Raw genomic sequence first — 18,181 nt, 5'->3', positions numbered from 1 at the left:
TTGCTGTAAAATTGACAAAAGATATGAAAGACAGATGATACAAAAAAGGAAAGGAAAAAAAAGATTTAAAAGGCCAACCATTACTATGGACATTGAACAGTTCTTAACAGCTAGTGTTTGTCATCTGGATAACTATAATTTTTCTTTGATAAACAAGTATTGAGCCTAACTTTTCAACAGTGTTTCAGCCTCCAAATCCAGTCCAAATTCAGTGGGCGTTAAGCACCAGACTCTCTTATGCTTCTTTGAAAACCCAGCCTAGAAGTTGCTAAAACACTATTTTTTTTCTGATGGAGAGGCAGCTGTGGCTCTGATTTGAAAGGCTGTAGAATATTTGGACTGCAAAATAGGTTAAGATCAGTTGATGTTTTCTTAAATTAACATTGTATGTCACAAGTAAATCAGAAAGATCTGTGGGTGGTATTCATATTGGTGGTCTAGGATTCATGGCGTAGACATCTGATTTTTCCTTAAAAAACAAACAAACTTTAAACAGTTAAATGTCAATTTTCCCAAGAGGAGCTACGGCCACAATTGCCTTATAGGGATGTCATAAGCCTCTCTTGTTCTTGTTGTCATTTGTTTGTATTCTGGTGCTTATTTCAAGCTAGTTTCTTTTAACCTAAACGTGACCTTTTCAATAAAGATTTAATATCAATACAATTTTTCCAATAAATGTGGCACTTCCCTTCTATTGAACTGTCAAGCTCAAAGCGTAGACATTTGACATTTAACATGCATGAAGTTTATTCCTAGATATCAACTTTCACTTAATGGCTTTTAAACTGAATCATTACCAAACATGAATGTAAGAGACAGAGTGAAGCAACCAGTGATGTAAAAGATATATTTCACTCAGGGTCAGTGAGAAGTTCTCAACACAGCAGACCCTAGACATTTTCCTTGATCTAGGCTACATGTGGTTCTACAGTCTGTTCTGCTGGCAGTTATCTGGTCTAAAGATTTGGTTTTTGCTTAAACTCATCACTCAAAGTTGAAATAAGTTGAAAATAAGAGGATAATTGCCCTGGTTGAACATAAAAATGGTAGGTCACCAATTTCATCTAGTCACTTCATTCTTCTGGATTGCTGTGATGCATATCAAAGATCAACAGCAGGTAGTATCGATCACTAAGTATGCAGTTCATAAATTCTAGTAGTCTCAAAGGGGAGGGATAAAGCTATAATTTAGAAAAGTAGAACTCAGTTTCTGTGGTTTGGGTTTCACTCTTATGCAGTTTGTGTCAAAGCACCATCACACGTTGCAATAACCATCTGTTTCTTATTCCATTCGTTACTCAAAATGTGGAGGGGGAGATAGCCATACCATTGTGAAGGTCCAATGTAAGGACTTTCTTTCTTAGTTTCTGTATGCTCATTGCTTTCCCTGTTATGGCCATCCAAGCAAGCAATCATAGGAAATAGATAACATCTTGTGTTTTTACAATGATCCTCCAATAAGCCTGTTCTCGAAAGTGGTAAGCTGGCATGTAGTTTGAGAGGGGCATGGTCTAAAACAGGAATTGATAATATTTTTGACAGAATGTAAAAAGTGCCATCACTGTTAGGTAGTTGCCAGGAAACATCAGCTGTAACCTTGTGGCTGGGCTTTTCAAAGGGGCCTAAAGGAGGTACACCCAATTTTTATTCACTTTAAATGGGAGCTGAGAGGCTAAGACTCTTAGGAAGCTTTGAAAATCCCATCCCTGAAACTTAAAGCTTTGTAATGCAGGAGCACTATAGCAATTTGTAGTTTGTACATTAGTATTTTAGTGTTCATGTTAACTGGCAGCTCTCTCTCTGCCCTAATATACAGCATCTTTCTTTGTGACCACATCACAAAGCAGTGTGGAAACGCATCACTTCATGCACCATTAAAATCCAGCCACTTCTGCTGTGGAACACAGCAACTGTGACCCTTCTTGTGATGAGCAAAGGGGAATTTCTATATAGTTCCCCATGCACCTGAAAGACAACTGCTCCAACAGTACAGTGCCTCTTAATATCATGCTGGAGCAAAATACAGTTACAGTGCAGGTGATGGCTTTGACTGAATCTTCAACTCTCACATGAATATAACCAGAATATTTCTTGTTTAAATCTGGCAAATAAAGTTACAAGTGAAGATAAAATGTCTATACTGCACCCAAAATTTGTCACTTCTGTGTCTTTGATAGTGAATGTTGTAGCAGTGCTGCAGGAATTCTGGGAGAACAAACAGAAACAGAGAGCTGTATTTCCAAGTGAAGGCACAGTGGTGTATGAGTCATTGAACTTTCCTGGTCCTCCATTTGTCAGTTATGTCACCCTACCTGGAGGAAGCTGTTTTGGCAACTTTCAGGTAAGAAGCATAGTGCAATTTTTGCCAAAGGGAAATCTTTCTTCAATTTTTTTTTTAAGGAAAATAAATAGTTACTTATTTTGAGAGCACAATATATTCACACTTAATCCGTAAGTGCCAGACCACAGTATCTTCAGGGACATAAATTGTTTAAACAAAAATAACAGGCAGTACTGTGAATTAATTGATCATGGCATGACTTATTGTTCTAATCATGGATCTTGTAAGAATGTCTGTTAACGAAGGGGATTCTTGTGACTAGAAGCATCAAAAGATAAGTATCTTTGTCAGGTAGTTTTAAGACCACATTTTTGGTTTGGTTAGTTTTTGCCCCATAAGCTTTAGAAAACATGTTTGTAGGTAGCAATGTTTTCATTACTTTTATCAAGTCAGTGAAAAGATATTTTTATTATAAAGATTCCCCAACAATCTGTTCAACCCAGATACATCAATACAGTGTTAATGCATGAGATCCAGAAAACAGAACTAACTAGAAACAGATCAGTTTTTCACATTGAGTGAAAGGCATAAAGTGAACAATAAAACCAATTTGAATTTAAGATAAAAATAAATTAAATCATGGGGTTGGGGGGAGGAGGGAGGAAATTACATTTTGATTAGAAAACTGTATAAGCACTCACAAATTCAAGAAAAATATTTTATCTAGCTACATAAGTATACATATTTGAAATGTAGTTATGAGCAAAATCTAGTAGTAGAAGTTGAAAAAAGAGGAATAACAGGCAATTTTAAAAACAGTAAACATTTGTGAAATTATTTAAAACTAAATTCTGTCCCTTGTTCATTTCTAGTAGACAACATAAATAATGAAAAGTAAATCCAATCTTTAGCTTTTTATTTTAACTGTCTAAAATGTTAGTAATACATATACACTTTTATATATGATTTTAACTCAGGGTTCTCTTTATATTTAGTCAACTTTAATTATTCAGGGCCCAGTCCTAGGAGGTTCTGGACTCCTTCAATTCTTTTTGACATTAAGGAATTGCAGGATTGGGACAGAATAACTAAATCTTTGTTTTAGCAGTTTTAAATTGGTTGCTTTTTTATTCTGAATCCATTTGAAGAAGAAAATGCTACACAGTCTAAACACTGTAACCAACAGAAAAGGTAACTTGATTGGTCAAATGTTATGAAGAGCAATAGAGTGTTCTTTGGCTGAAGATTGTATCTAATTAAATTATACCCTAGATATCCCTTCAATTTCCTGTCTGACTTCCAACATGAGCTTGATACTGAAAGTTACTGAGCACCTTTGACTCCTACTCAAGTCAAGAGAGCTGAGGTAACACTGTGTCTCATAGGTTCAAGCCCAGGATTTGGAAAAAAGTACCTGAGATAAGATTTTAGAAATCCTTCCCTCAAGAACCACATTCCTGGGACAAAAATGAAATTATTTCACCATTATTATATCATCAGTGAAGTTAGTGGGACATTATTCAGTTTTCAGACATTTAAAATTTCTTACCAGCTGTTGTCTGTCTGGCTTTTGTGAAATGAAGTGGTGGCTTTAGTCCAATTACCAATGGAGAAGAGTCCACATCATAGAAAAACACCATCAGAAGCGGCAACGTCATTGGAAATCCCTGCATAAAAAGCTAAACACTGAATGGCCTGGAGACCATACTATTTATCTTCTGTCCAGAGGTGGGCCTCTCCAGGTCAAGACTGAGGAGAGGGTATTTTTTAGTCTGTCATCAGAGATACAGATGTTCAAACTACTATGACAAGTGGACAGGAGAATCTGATTTAGGAATTAGTTTACCAAAGAGCATTGTACAGCAATTATGTAGCTAGCTGTATGCTGAACACAGCAACTTTTAAAAGTTATTTTTGATTCCTTTTACTTTTTTGGGTGGGAAAAAAAGTATGTAGACCCATAAACTATATTGTGGGAGGAAGGGCAGGGATGTATACTGCTGAAATTTTTCATTACAATTTTTTTTCTACATGCAAGCTATTCAATACTTTGGCGACACAATAATTGTGCATTCTTCATGTAATATCTAGTATTCACTACCTCTGGAAGCTGGTGGCAAAAAGGATGAGGGAGTAATTTGTTGGCATCACTGTTGAAAAACAATACCTTCTAGCAGCGTTTTTGAATTGTGGTGGCTTGGCAGACCCACTGGTGTATACAGAATAAGTGTGTATGTAATTTAATAGCACATCTCCATTTTGTTGTACACATGGTGTGTAAGTAAAGGGTATAATGTTAAATTAGATATACAAGAGGAACAAACCCTGGAATTCTCCCTCAGGCAGAGCTCTCACTAAAGTCAATAGGGATTTAGTCTGAATAAGGAGTTTGTGATCAGGCTCAAAGTTTGCTCTGACTAGTAATAACAAGCTTTTTCTTCTTTTGCTTTGTCATCTCAGTTTGTATTTATCCATTTGTTTGTGTGGGTGGTACAGAGGAAGAGCTGTTTTCATACAATTTCCTACATTTTAGCATGATAATATTGATGCCTGGCTTTTTTTCTACCCAAATTTAAGAACCCTACGCTAATGCGCATCACATTTTGCTACAGCTAGCCAACTACTGTGGTAGCACCAAAGTAAAGGATAGTCATTCTACATTCAGGAAAAAGCTGGTTGCTTCATTGGGCAAGTCAAATCAAATTCCAGTAGTCCACTTGACAAAGAAACAAAAGCGCTGCTGTGGTATGGAAAATCCGGGGCCAGGTAGTAGGATGTGCATTAGGATTATGAAGGTGTGACTGGAGTTCCAGGGGAGCCAACTGAGGTCAGTCAATTAGGGTGAACTGCAAAGAATGGGGATGACAATCCCCAAAGCTGGTGGACATTCCAGGACTTAAATTTACCAAGCCAGCACAAAACAGCTTCTATAATACCTCACTGGTTACCCAGAAGCCAAGAACACAGTTCCCTTAAAGCCTCCCTCAGACCTCCACCCAGACACCCAAGTCAAATATGATAAGGATTACTGAAAATCTTATTCATCATATAAGAAAGTTCTAGCAATCCTAAAGGATTGGACACATTACTTCCCAGGTTAATGAATATTCCAGATCTTTTACAGTGAATTCTTTTTCACTAAACTAAAATTTATTAAAAAACAAAAAAGAGAGAGTATTGGCTTAAAGATCAGTATACATACAGACATGAGTACAGTTCTTGAGATTCAGATTCATAGTAGAGATGGTGAGCTTTGTAATTGCAAAGAGTTCTTTCAGAATTAGTTCACAGGTTATAGTCCAATGTTTATATTCAGGGTAATTCCAGGTTAGGACTGGAGATCTCAGCCTTTTGGCTTAAGCTTCCCCTGCATGAAGCATCAAGCTGATCTGAGATAGAAAGGATCAGGACCCAAGGGTCTTTTATACAGCTCCAGGCCTTCTCTGATAATTCTCCAGGCCTTCTCACCAATAATTAACTACACAAATTAACACAAGGCAATTTATCCATTAGGCAGTCTATCACAAACTTTAAAGAGACATATAGACAATGACATTATTTCACCGAAGATTCATCTCCATGTTAATATTCCCTTTTGATCTCCAAATCAATAGCTATAGTGACAGACAGGAACTGTCTATTTACATGGCTAACATTTAGCAAGATAAAAGTAAACACACAATTAGTATCACCTCTATTTTTCTAACAATACAGGTTTGTACTTCAAAGTTCTAGCCTATCTACTGTGGAACCATTTATATACCTTTACCATTTATATACTTTTCTAAAATGTCTCTAATTGTTGGGTCTGGGTCATTTATCCTGCAGGATGCTTAACCCTTTCTGGCCATGCATCCCAGTTTGTATAAGATTTGTTTCAATTATATAACAGTGGTAGCAACGATGATTTGCCTGGTCATATTTTAATCGGATAACATCACAGAAGGATACCACTCATCATTGTTTTAGGTGGGGAAGGGAAATGGTTTCCGTGACTGAAGTTGTGACTCTACTGATCCAGAATCAAAATCCAGCAATCAATCACCCTGGAAAAAACAAAGGCCATGTCAGTGACAAAATAAAACAGTTCCTCTCCTCAGACAAGTTCTTTCATCTACAAAGTAGTAGTAGAAAGCTTCAGGTCATCTTCACCTGAAAACCAACCTCCACAATCAACTTCCTCCTCAGTAGGTTCAATACAATAGGTACAAGTGTCAGCAGACAAAGGAAAAAGTAACTTTTAACTACTGTCAATTTAGTTGTAATTTTCAAAGCATACATATCATCTATTAAGGATCTAGGATTTTAAGCATTTTAAACTAACGTGAACAGCATCCCAAGGACTTTCAGATTACTTTAGATTTAGGCTTTCTGCTTAGTATATGATGGATCCAAATGCCAATTCAGAGATAGCAAATGTTGCATTATTTGCTGGATCAGTTTTTCAGGGCACAATGTGAAGGAAGATCCTCTGAAAGTGATGGGACAACAGCCCTCTTTCAGCTAAGCATGGGAGAACCAGATCCTCAGCTGGTACATGTTAATTGAACTCCATTACCCCAGCTTTGATTGTGACCAGGAGATTTTATTCCATTTCAGCTGCACAGGATGGTAATAAGTGTTCCACAATGCTAAACATATTTTTAGTTTTAAACTTTTGAGGCCAGGTCCTCATCTAATATAAATCACATAGCTCCATTGAAGTCAAGGATCTGATCTCATAGTCTACGGAATTATGCTGATTTGCTCCAGTTTAGGATAAGGCCCTCATTCTTTAGTGACAGTACACAGAGCTCCAAAGTCTTTATCTTGCTCTATTTCTGAAGGTGTTTTTCCCTCATAAGGTGTTTGGGAGAATTACCATGTCATAATTTGTCTAGCTAGAGCGTCTGAAACCTCTGACAAGTCACTGAAGTGTACTAAAAGATGTTTAGGAGAGCACAGAGTGTTTTCCATCAGATCAAGTACAGCATATTTTTGTGCTGTGTACTTCAGAATAAAAAATAAACTTCTAACACAATATGAAAAGATATATGGCTTAATTTCAATCCAAAATACTTCACTTGGGGAAAAGTTTATTTAAATGTTGCTGTCACATTCTTTTTTTTAAAAAAAAATTAAAGATCAAGATTCTTCTTTTGGGATTTGTTTGTTTTTTCTCTGAGGTCTTCTTATGATCATTTTGGGTCTAGTTTTCCTTATGTTTAAATCATCATGTTATGAAATTCTCTAGAGCATTGTTAACATTGTTGCCGAAAACAACCTAGAATTTCCTGAATCTAAGATGTTTTGAAAACTTATCATGAAAACTGACTGTCAAAGTTGGTCAGTTTTATCCACTTGGCTTTTCAAAATAAGACATGAGAGGAAAATTGAGGAAATGTATTCTGGCGAATTAGCCATACATCTTTTGTAGGTTCCAATATACCTTCTATGCCATCATCATGATATAATATTTCAACATACTTTGCCAACACTAGGCCCACAAATGCACAAATATTAATTTCTATAATGCTCTTCATATAATCATATATCTCTCCTGTGCATTACAAAACATTTGATTATGTAATTTTAATGCTGTGACTATGCATGTAACATCCATTATATGCCAGCAATATTTCTACAGCCAGTCATGAAGGTCTGCTTTGATGCCAGCTAACTGCAGCGATGGAATGTGAGAGAAAGAATATTAGGCTGGATACTCTGGGTAATCCCTCTACTCTCTTTAAGTAGTCCCACAAGGACTTTAGTAGATTGGTTCCATTCATCCTTTAGGGAAGGGTATTAGGAATGAGCAGATGGGTCTAATTGCCAACTGCTCATCAGAGACAAGCATTGAAATTCCACTAGAAAGGTTTAATAATGAACTACCTGTATCTTACCCAATAGATATCCATGCTTTCAATCTACAGACTTCTTTAAATGTACTAAGTTCATGATTTTTATTATTTTATAGCACCCCCCAAAAAGCACTAGGCACCATAGTCCAAATAAATTATAGAGTCTCTGCTCTAACTAAATTAGTTTTAAACAGTGATCTGTTCTGAGTCTTTGCTCAGAATTCAGAATTAAATGCTATGGGATACAGTTCTGACACTTGCATTTCTCTTGCATTTATTTTAAGTCCCATTGTCTAATACTTATGAAGGCTATGTTTGAAGGAGTTTCTTTATACCATTTTTATTCTGGGCACTCAATACCAACAACCACATACCATGACCAACTCTGAAAACTGTGAAGTAATTTCCATTTACCAAAAGGGCACCAACATAAGGCCCAGTTGATCAGCTTCTGGCTCCCCTTTTGCTGAACTTAGTCATCAAGCCACTCATGGTTTTTAGCAGGTCTTTTTGCTTTTAATACCCAGGAGAACTTTGCTGAATATTTTAACTTTAAAAACACATTGAAAGGAGTTGTGATCCAAGCTTAGCTTTCATTTTAACAAGGAACAGTAATGAATTAATTGTGTGATTTTGATTAATGAACTTTTAGCTTGTTTGCGGGGGGGCCGGGTAAAAGCTTCCTTGAGCAGAATTTAAAATGACAGTGTGTGTTTAATTGGCATTTCTATATTGCTCATCACCAAAATATGCAAGCACATGTATTGTATATTTCCAAAATGTGTATTACTAGAATATAAAAGTGTGTTTTGACAATAACAGTGGTATCAAACTTGAGCTGAAATGTAGAATTAAAATTGCTCAATTTTAATTCGTAAAAATCAAATGCACCAAAAGAGAGAAATCTTTCCTCCTCCTCCTCACATCAAAAATGTTTCTAAGCCAAAAATCTAGTTATCTTCCATGCTCGCTCACTATGCAGCATTTTTATCCCTGGTTTCAGTTATTTTTGCAATCCTATCGTTCACCAGATAACCTGGGAAGCAGTAAAGTCTACCCCTCTTGCTGTGTCTTGTTTCTCCAACTGGAAATAATTCTATTATTCTATATTTTAGATCATTATAGCTAAAACTTGTGACTGGGGGGCTGGGGAGGAAAGGGAGACCATTGATGTTGGGCAGGCTAGCAGCATCTCACACATCCCTTGTTAACGTAACTGTCCTTTGGCCTCCCATAAGGAATATCTCATCTTGCTTTATTTTCCAGTCCGTCACCCTGAAAAGATAGCCTTGATCATCTAAATTGATAAAAAAATATTGCTAGAGCTAAAGGAGCAAACTGCTGTGCAGTGGAGCTGGAACAATTTTTACAGTGTGGGGTGCTGAAGGCAGAAACCATGTATTTGGGTTGTTGTTACTACTGCAAGCCCAGTGTGTGTGGCAGCACCCTAGTTCCAGCACCCTTCGGCACCAGGCAGTGGGAAGGAAGATGAAAAAAACCTAAAGATCCTGGTTTCCACCTCCAAATGCTTTTTACATAAAATGAGTCATTCAAATTTGGAAGTTTCCCAAAGAATCATGTCACCAAGGCTGGCTTTGTGCATAGTGGGGAGATAATGGGGGACATGAGTCTGTTAAAATAACAAGGGAGGCCAGGAGGAGACAATAAGTTGTTTCATAAGTCTGCCCAAAAAAGCTAAGGTGGGCTGTGCTTGCTAAAATTATCAGGTTTTTCTTGGACTGGGTTGGCAGCTGCTACAAGAGAAATTCTCTTCCTGCATTCCCTGTAAGCACCACTAGGTTCATGGAGGAGGAGGGGAAAGGCACGCCCTAGTTCTGCCCCCTCCACCTCACTTTCCAGCCTCTTCAGGTGCTTAACGAGGAGATCAGATAGGAGGAAGCTGCTGCTTCACTGGGCAGGAGTCTACCTCAGTCATTGCCGAGTCAGCTTAAGGTAACCCAGGGTCCTAGACACATCATGACATGGGATCTCCATGACTTCACCTCTATGACCTTGTACTCATGCTATTGTCTTCCCCCTTCATTTAGTGACACTAGTAGGGGTTTATCCAGTTCCTCCCAAAGAGGCCAGGTTAGCAGCCTGAGTCCCACTTCTTCCCTCCAGGAGAGGCAGCAGTCCCCCCTCTTTCTGGAGGAACAGGAATGGGTAAGCAGGGTGCAGCTGTCCCAAGTGGAACAGCTTCAATCAGAGCAATTGAGAGAGAATATCCCATAGCCTAGTGCATTGGGTACCCTCCTGAGAGGTGGGGAGACCTATGTTCAAATCCTTTTCCATAGTGGGCAGAGGGGGAAATTGAACCTAGGTCTCCCCTGTTCCAAGTGAGTGCCCTAACCACTGGGTTAAAGGCTACAGGGAAACTGCCAACACTTATTCCATGCCCCCCCTCTTGTTTTGTGAATTTAAAAAATCAATTTGTGCTTGAATAAATCACATTGTTTGATCCTAAACTGTTTTTTTTCAATTTGCCTAAATTTGTCACTAGTAGTAGTAGTTAGACATTAAATGAAATAAAAGTTCTCAAACTTGCCTGTGAACCAAAAAAATCAGTTATTTGCCCAGTTCTACCAACAAGCCTCCTCAACAGCCTGGGGGCAAGCTAATGTCTTCACAACACAGATATTTCCATCAGTCAGAGGCGACCTGCCCACCCCAAAAGCCATTCCTGCAACCTACACCCGCCACCAGAGGTGATCCACTCTCTACTCAGTCAATCATTCCAGAGCCAGAGGCTGCAGGACAACCTTCCTGCCTCAACTACAGTTGAAGTAAAGGAACCTCTGCCAGGTAGGGAAGTCACTAGAGTAGCCTCTGTAAGGTCCTGGGTAGTTGGAAGCATTGTGGGTTGAGAGGTGTAGAGTAAGGAGGTATAGATAGAATTGAGAAGGACAGAATTGTTCCATTGTGGAGGGGTGGAAGTGTATTCATTTGCTAGACATGAGGGTGGAGTTTGGGGAAAGTATTGGGTTTGACGGAATTTTATATTTTTGGAGGGAAGAGCCTTTTACTTAGGAAAAGTCACATGTATTGCAGACAGTTGGAACATTTTTGAGGGATCCACTTGTTAGACTGTTGGCAGCACAACACTGAAAATCTTTGCAGTGAGTGAAAGTGCCTGGTAATCAGATTTTTGGTTTTGGTGTGAGGTGGGATGAAGAGAGTCACCCCTCCAATAGTGGGATGAGCTCTGAAAGATGGAGTCCAAGTCCCATGAGGCAATACATATTAATGATCTTTACTTTTATCCCCAGCCCAGTTTTACTATAAAATCTGGGGATTAAAATAAAGACAGGCAAAAATATCTGAGGATGGAAAAAGGCAGAGGCTTATGGGAAAATTGCGTGCCTCCTAACAGTCGAGTATGTGCTTTTGGGAAGTTACCTAAGGCTACAATGAAGATGTAGATGAAAACCATATGTTTATGTACATCAGGTGATGAGTCTCGATGTCCAGTGAATTAAGATACTCCTTTCTCACAAGAAATTGGGTTTATAAAACTAAGTTATTCCTAAGAGAAAAATAAGTAAAGGATGACTTTACTGTGTATATGGCAAATGGCTTGCCTGAATATCATTATAGGGTTTTTTTAGTTATGAAATAACACCTATTTTAAATATTCTATACTTCTTCCTTGCAAAGTTTGAAGAGGCTTTAGTTTTTATTGAGTGTTTTAAAGTATTGTACATTTCTAATGAGGTTATTTTAATGTCAGATATTTCTATCTGGAGACATTAAAATCACAAAGAACAGTGAGAGCCTTTTAATCAAACATCTAGCATATTGTAATGTTAATTTTTTTTAGGGGATGTTAGGTAGTGGAATTCTCTAAACAGAAACATGAAGATGGAGAGAAGTCCGTGATATTCTAAAGTCATGTACAGACTAATTCACAATTTTTAAATACCAGCCCAATGAATCAAAAGATGCTGGTTATTTTAATAAAAGGCAGGATCTCTACTTCCACCCACCCACCCCCCGTAAACTTTGGCTTGTTTTTTGTCTGTTGAGCAGAGTGAATAGAAGGAGCTTTGCCTCAAAATAGAACAGTAGAATGCAAGGGGGTAAAGTGTAGAATAAGGATTGAATAGGAATTCAAGACAGCTCCATAAGAATCCCTCACCCCTACAGGTTACAAGCTTTTCTAGGATTTTCTTTCAAATAGGCTGCTGAATGCATAATAATGAAAGCTTCCGTTTTCTTGTAGACCTGTGTGAAAAGTTTCTTGCTCAAGGAATTGCTTGGGTCAATTTTGGTTGAGCATTTTTATATCGGAGGGTAAAAATATCAGCTTTAACAATAAACCAAGTTCTCAAACCTTATTCAGTGTAGGGAAGGAAAAATACTCTCACTTTACACATTAAGAACAAGTCTGTAGAATTTTCCAGCTACTGTGTTTGTCTCGTGTCTTTGTTAAAATAACCAGGTGGTTGCAAAAATCGCACTGACATTGCATTCATGATTTTTCAGACCGTAAGGGTCAGTGAAATTCATCTGAAAGTTCTGCAGATGAAAAACTGTAACCTAAACTATATAAAGGAACTGCAGTTTGAATGTTTCAGGGGAACTGCTACATGAGCTTCTCTCTCCATGTAAGTGATTGCAGTACTAGTGAAAGGTGCTGAGTTCAGCCCATAAAACTGAAGTCCTAAGTCTATCCCAGTAACAGCCTGCACAGTAGAGTTCCTTTTCAATGTTTTCATTCTTTTCTGTCGGAGGACAGTACTGGACAATTGCTCTGCCCAGATAGGATTCTATTCTTTTTCATGTGTATGTGAGGTGCTACCACAGTATTATTAGTGCTGTGGCATCGTTAGAAGAGGGATGACACTCACCTCACCATCTCTATTTCATCAGACCTGGAATTACTTTCCCCCAAGGCTTTTTAAGATTTGAGTCTTGGGGGGAGAGCTAGCTGGCTGAAACTTGGTGAGACAGAAGGGATGTGAAGCAATAGCTACAGGAAATAACTGTGCGCTTACTTATTTGCCCACCTTTTGTTGCTCAGGTTTGCTGGCTGGGGGGAAGGGATCTTGTTAGATCCTTGCCTGTTTGGGAATATCCAGACAGCAGCCCCGACAAGAGTCCTTTCCTCATCAGTGCTTGGAAACAAAATTGCCACATTTGAACATTCTTTTTTTTTCTTCTTTCAATTTTATGGGTGAACGCCCTGAGTTTAATATGGGGGGTGAGGGTTGATCAGGTCTCAGGCCTACACCTATGAGATGCAAACTTTGGCATAGTTGCCCCTTTCTTATCCAGATTTTGATTATAATGTACTCAGTTTTGGGGCAACACTTGAAAACTGCGTAGAAGCTTAGCTGGATCAGAAAGCAGATGCTTCCTTACTTAGCAGTACTTTGGGTGGGGAACATATTACATATGTGCTCCAGAAACTGTACTTTTCTCATCATTTGCTTCCAGGTGTGATGAAAGGAATTGATTCTGATCTATGAAGCCCTTTATGTTTTGAGCCTTTTGTGATTTAGAGATTGTTTCTCTTCTCATGTTTAATCTGGCATTTGAGATCAACTAAGGATGCTTAAGCATACGTTCACCTGAGGTGGGTTAGTCCTCCTGTCAGCTCTGGAACTTACTCTCTTGCCCCTAGTGATCCCACAGAACCAAATTGGTTGACTTTTAGGCCACATTGCAAATTTTATTTCTTTTTCCAAGCTGCTTTCCAGACTCAAATTAACTAATATGCACTTGAACAGGGCCCCCATCTCAAACCTAATTGATACTTCAGTGTCACGTAGGTTTGGCCCAGCCACCTCTCCATCATGACAGGGGGACAGCTGGGCCAAATTTGAGTGAGAGACATTAGGACCCGGTGCATGGTATCACAGTGCCACTTAGGGGTGGCACGGCCACCTCTCCATCGTGAGGAGTGATTTGAGTGAATGGTGTTACAACTTGGCTCGGTGGCTGTGAGGTGAGAGATGTTGGGGGCAGCTTTAGGGTGAGTTGTGGGTGGGTTGAGACTGGGGGCAGGATGTTTGAGGGTGAGTGGTAGGTGACCATACATCCTGTTTTGGCCAGGACCGTCCCTTTTTTAAGCCCTGTCCTGGCTGTCCCCACTTTTTTTGGCAAAACTGGGCATGTATCCCACTTGCGCTTGCCAACGGATCATCAGTTGGCATGAGCAAACAGTACAAATGCCCAATTTTGGCAAAAAAAGTGGGGTGCGACCCCTAGTGGGGCACAGCGGAACATGTGGGTGGGCCGTGACGTCAGCCCCACATGGGGGCAGGAAGGTCTTGAGCATGTGGCTCGGGCTGGCCCCACATGGGCCTGGGGGGTGAGGAGCTCAGGCCAAAGGGGGTGAATGGCATGGATCATCCCCAGACAGGGGGGGCAAGTGGCTTGGCCCGGCCCTGCATGGAAGGGGCTTGGGCTGACCCTGCATGGGAGCGGGGAAGTTTGGGTGAGCCCCAGGTAGTGTCCTGTTTTCCCTTTGGGGAAATATGTCACCCGAGTGATTGAGGAACAGTGTGGGCTGTGACTGGTTGGGCTGAGGTGATAGGGACTGCAGTGAGTGGGCTGGACATGGGAGCTGCGTCCCTCCTCAGCCAACCAGCTACACTGTTTAAGACGTCATATCCAAAGCTGCTATAACTGCTGGTTACTAGCTTTCAATATGCGTAAAGTTATATCACTGTAGACCTCCTACCATCTCTCTTCCCTACCCCCATCCACTGCAAGGGAGTATAAAGATGGAGCTCAGTCATGGGACCAATCACCAATAAAAAAGGGTGAATGCTCCCTTAATATTCACTGTTCCGCTATAACTTAAGCCCTGATAATTCAAGACTTCTTTGTAACATTTGAGTCAAACAGCCCATGCCGAAAACTTTTGCCCTCTGAGAAACTAAATTAAAATTTTGCCCTTTTACTCCCCAGCTCAAATGAGTTCTAATCAGTTTCATTCTCGAGAGACTGAAAACATTTAAATTAAAGAAAAAATTGTAGAGGGAAAGTCATATGTCACAGTTTACAATTATAATATATTTTGCTTTTATATCCCCTGTTACATTTAGAAAATGTTAAGGATTGTTCTACTCTTCCAGATTGGTAGATCTCTTGATCTCTAAAGGCTTACCATTTTCTTATAAATGTATGCATCTTCTTTGATCTGCTACTTTGCTGGCCTTACTTAAAAACTAAGTTTCTTTTATCTGTCATTTTCACTGGGTTTCAGCTTCACAAAGATGGTTTACATCTAAATTATTTGGATTGGTTTTTATTATAAAGTTTATTATTAAAAACATACAAGTCTGAGTTTTGTTCTCTGAATTTTAGAAAGCAGAGATACTTACATGCAACCTACAAGAGAATATTTAAAACTAATGAAGGAAAACCATAGAGTAGTAAAATGTGTTGATCTAGACAACTCTAAATGGATATAAAAGGTGCATGGAATTGCTCACAGAAGGGTCAAGTATTTTACATATCATGAGTAGCTGTGGGGTTAGGCTTCTTGAGGCATGTTCAAAATATTAAATTTAGTGAGTAAAAATTAAGCTATAAAAGGGGAATTAAAATGATTTTCCTTTTAGAAAACTCATTCTTTAAACAGATGGGCTAAGAATGGAACGTTTGTAAAAAGAAAGCAAAATGGTTTTCTTTGGCTCTAAACATTAAGTTTAATCACTTAAAAAGATAAGCTTTTGAAACATCACAAGTACTTGTTTTTGGTGAATATACCTGCATTTTCCTTGCTTATAGAGAGGACAGAAAAAATCATCTTGTTCATAGGTGCCCAAGTCTCCCACTGGTAAAAGAGCACATCTGTACCAAGGGATTCATCCACAGCCAATTAAAGTAAATGGAAAGACTGCCACTGACTTCAGTGGGCTTTGGATCAGGCTTTAAATAACTCAGGATCTGAGGAAAGCTGATGGAAGAATCATTTAAATGTGTGTGTTGCTGTAAATGGGCAATCGCTAAAGAGTAGCTAGTGAGTCATACACAGGGTAAAAAATGAAGGTGTCTAATTCCTGACATCATATCTAAAAATTATCACCTTCTATCCACGTTGCCTGTATGAGATGCACTTCAGCAGAACTCCCAGTATGTGATAAATGAATAAACTGAAGAGGTCCCTTCTGTATTAATTTCTGTTTGTTGGTGGGATAGCAAGCACGGTGCTTGAAAGTGCTAATAAGATTTTCTCACACTATGATTAGAATAGAGGAAATTAATATGAGCTTGGATTTTTAAAGGTGTCTAATGAAGGGAAAGTCAATGGAAGCTGGGAGCCTTGCTCTCAGGCTCCTTTGAAAAACTGCATCCATAGAATGTTTGGATAATACTGATTAGCAGAGCTGGTCAAAAAATGGGAAAACAATTTCACCAAGAAATTTAGGGTCTTTTCTCATGTCTTTGTTTAAATTGGCTCTATTTTTCATGAATGTCTCTGTTAATTTTTACCCATGTTTCTATTTTTTTAAAAGTTTTTATTTTTTATTTACCAGAAACTTGGTTTTCAGTGAAAATAGGGTTTGCAGTCAATGAAAAAATGTATAGACTTCAAAAATTATTTCAATAAAAATTCAGTAAAAATATCACAGAAGTTTGCAAAAATTAGAAATTTTTGATAATGTTGACAATTTAGTAAGTTTAGTAAGTAAAAAGTTTCATTTTGGAGAAAAGGCAATTTTTCAGTGAAAAATATTTTTGTGTGAAAAGTCAACCAGCTTTACTGATAAAAGCACGTTGGCCAATGTTTGTGTAGAAATATAATTTTCATTTGGGCTTTGAAAGGACTTTCTGTTGTATTAATAAAGACAAAAATAGGCCTAAGGTGAACTAGAGTAGTTTTCCTGAGGTCTGTAACTCGCTCTGTATTAATGTGCAATTTCAGTGCTGCTTAAGCAGAGCAGAGGCAAGACGAGATGCTGCAAAAGTGGCTCTGATCAACTCTCTGTTCAATGAATTGCCCTGTCGCAAGATCACAAAGGAATTCATTATGGAAAGTGTTCAAGAAGCTGTTTCCTCAACCAGTGTAAGTACCAAACTATGTTTCTTGAGTTGTTGTCAGCAATGTTGATATAAAATTGTAGCTAATTGAGGAAACTACTTCAATGGAATTAATATTAGATCCTACATAACTCTGTCTTCATTGATAATCTGTTAACTCTTTAGTAAACACTTAAAAATCAGATACAGGCTCTGGAACGCAGGGAGTTTAATTTGCTTATGTAATCTGTAGGGGACTCTAGTTCCAGATCCTTAATTTATTTCAATGTATCTCTATTTCAGTGGTTTATTCCTTAACATTATAGTTACTCTGGTAGGGAAATGAGTGAGGGAAGGAACCTTTGACATTAAATACCAAAACTGAATCAACCACAATAGAGGGAAAAGACCCCCGACATCTGCATTGCTGTCCATTGTGCAGGACATCAAGTGAAAATCAACTGTGTGCTGTTAAGTTAAAGTTTGGAATAAAAAACCTAATCTGATAACCAAAGACTAAATGTCTTTCAAGGTGGTTATTATTTAATATTTATTTAATTGTACTGCCCTGGAGGCCCCAGTCTAGATCAGGGCCCAGTTGTGCTAAGCACTCCACAAACACAGAGGGGAGACATGGTTCCTGCCCCAGAGAGTTCATACTCTAAGAGCAAGGAGACAGATATTTAGGTGATATCACTGCGGCTCTGCTGCTGCACATCAATGGAGGTGTGCTGATGTATGGTAACTGAGGATCTGGCCCAAGGTCTGCATTTTCCTTCTTCCCAAGTGTGTGTGTGGAGTGGAGGAGGGGGATGTTATAGTTTCATTTTTAATTATCTAATGTAAAGTATGAAAAATGGGAATATTTTTATGTTGTGCACTGTTTTCAGCTATCATTTTCTACCAGCCAGAGATGGGTGCATTTCAATATTGGGTGAAGTTTAACAAATGTCTAACACATATTATATACATAGCTTATATGAATGATTCATATATATAGCTAAATATAAAATATTATAAGCTGATATAAATAAAACCCATCTACATTTATATAAGGCTGATATAAATGTAAAATTAGTTTATA

At 38.5% G+C, this 18,181-nt stretch overlaps 1 protein-coding gene across 2 annotated transcripts in view; it reads left to right on the top strand.

Moving 5' to 3' along the window:
• The window catches only part of LIX1 (limb and CNS expressed 1), a 41,093-nt gene that overhangs the window by 9,776 nt on the left and 13,136 nt on the right, over window positions 1–18,181 (top strand). For both annotated transcript variants that reach the window (XM_084629244.1, XM_084629243.1), the window contains exons 2-3: window positions 2,178–2,341; window positions 17,003–17,143. In XM_084629244.1, the coding sequence (XP_084485370.1) occupies window positions 2,178–2,341; window positions 17,003–17,143 (305 nt within the window). The remainder of the gene's footprint in view (window positions 1–2,177; window positions 2,342–17,002; window positions 17,144–18,181) is intronic.

This window comes from Lepidochelys olivacea (genome assembly GCF_965140295.1).
Source record: "Lepidochelys olivacea isolate rLepOli2 genome assembly, chromosome: 5".
NCBI lineage: Eukaryota > Metazoa > Chordata > Testudines > Cheloniidae > Lepidochelys > Lepidochelys olivacea.
Note: the sequence above shows the minus strand (reverse complement) of the source record. Positions and strands in the feature narration are given on the sequence as shown.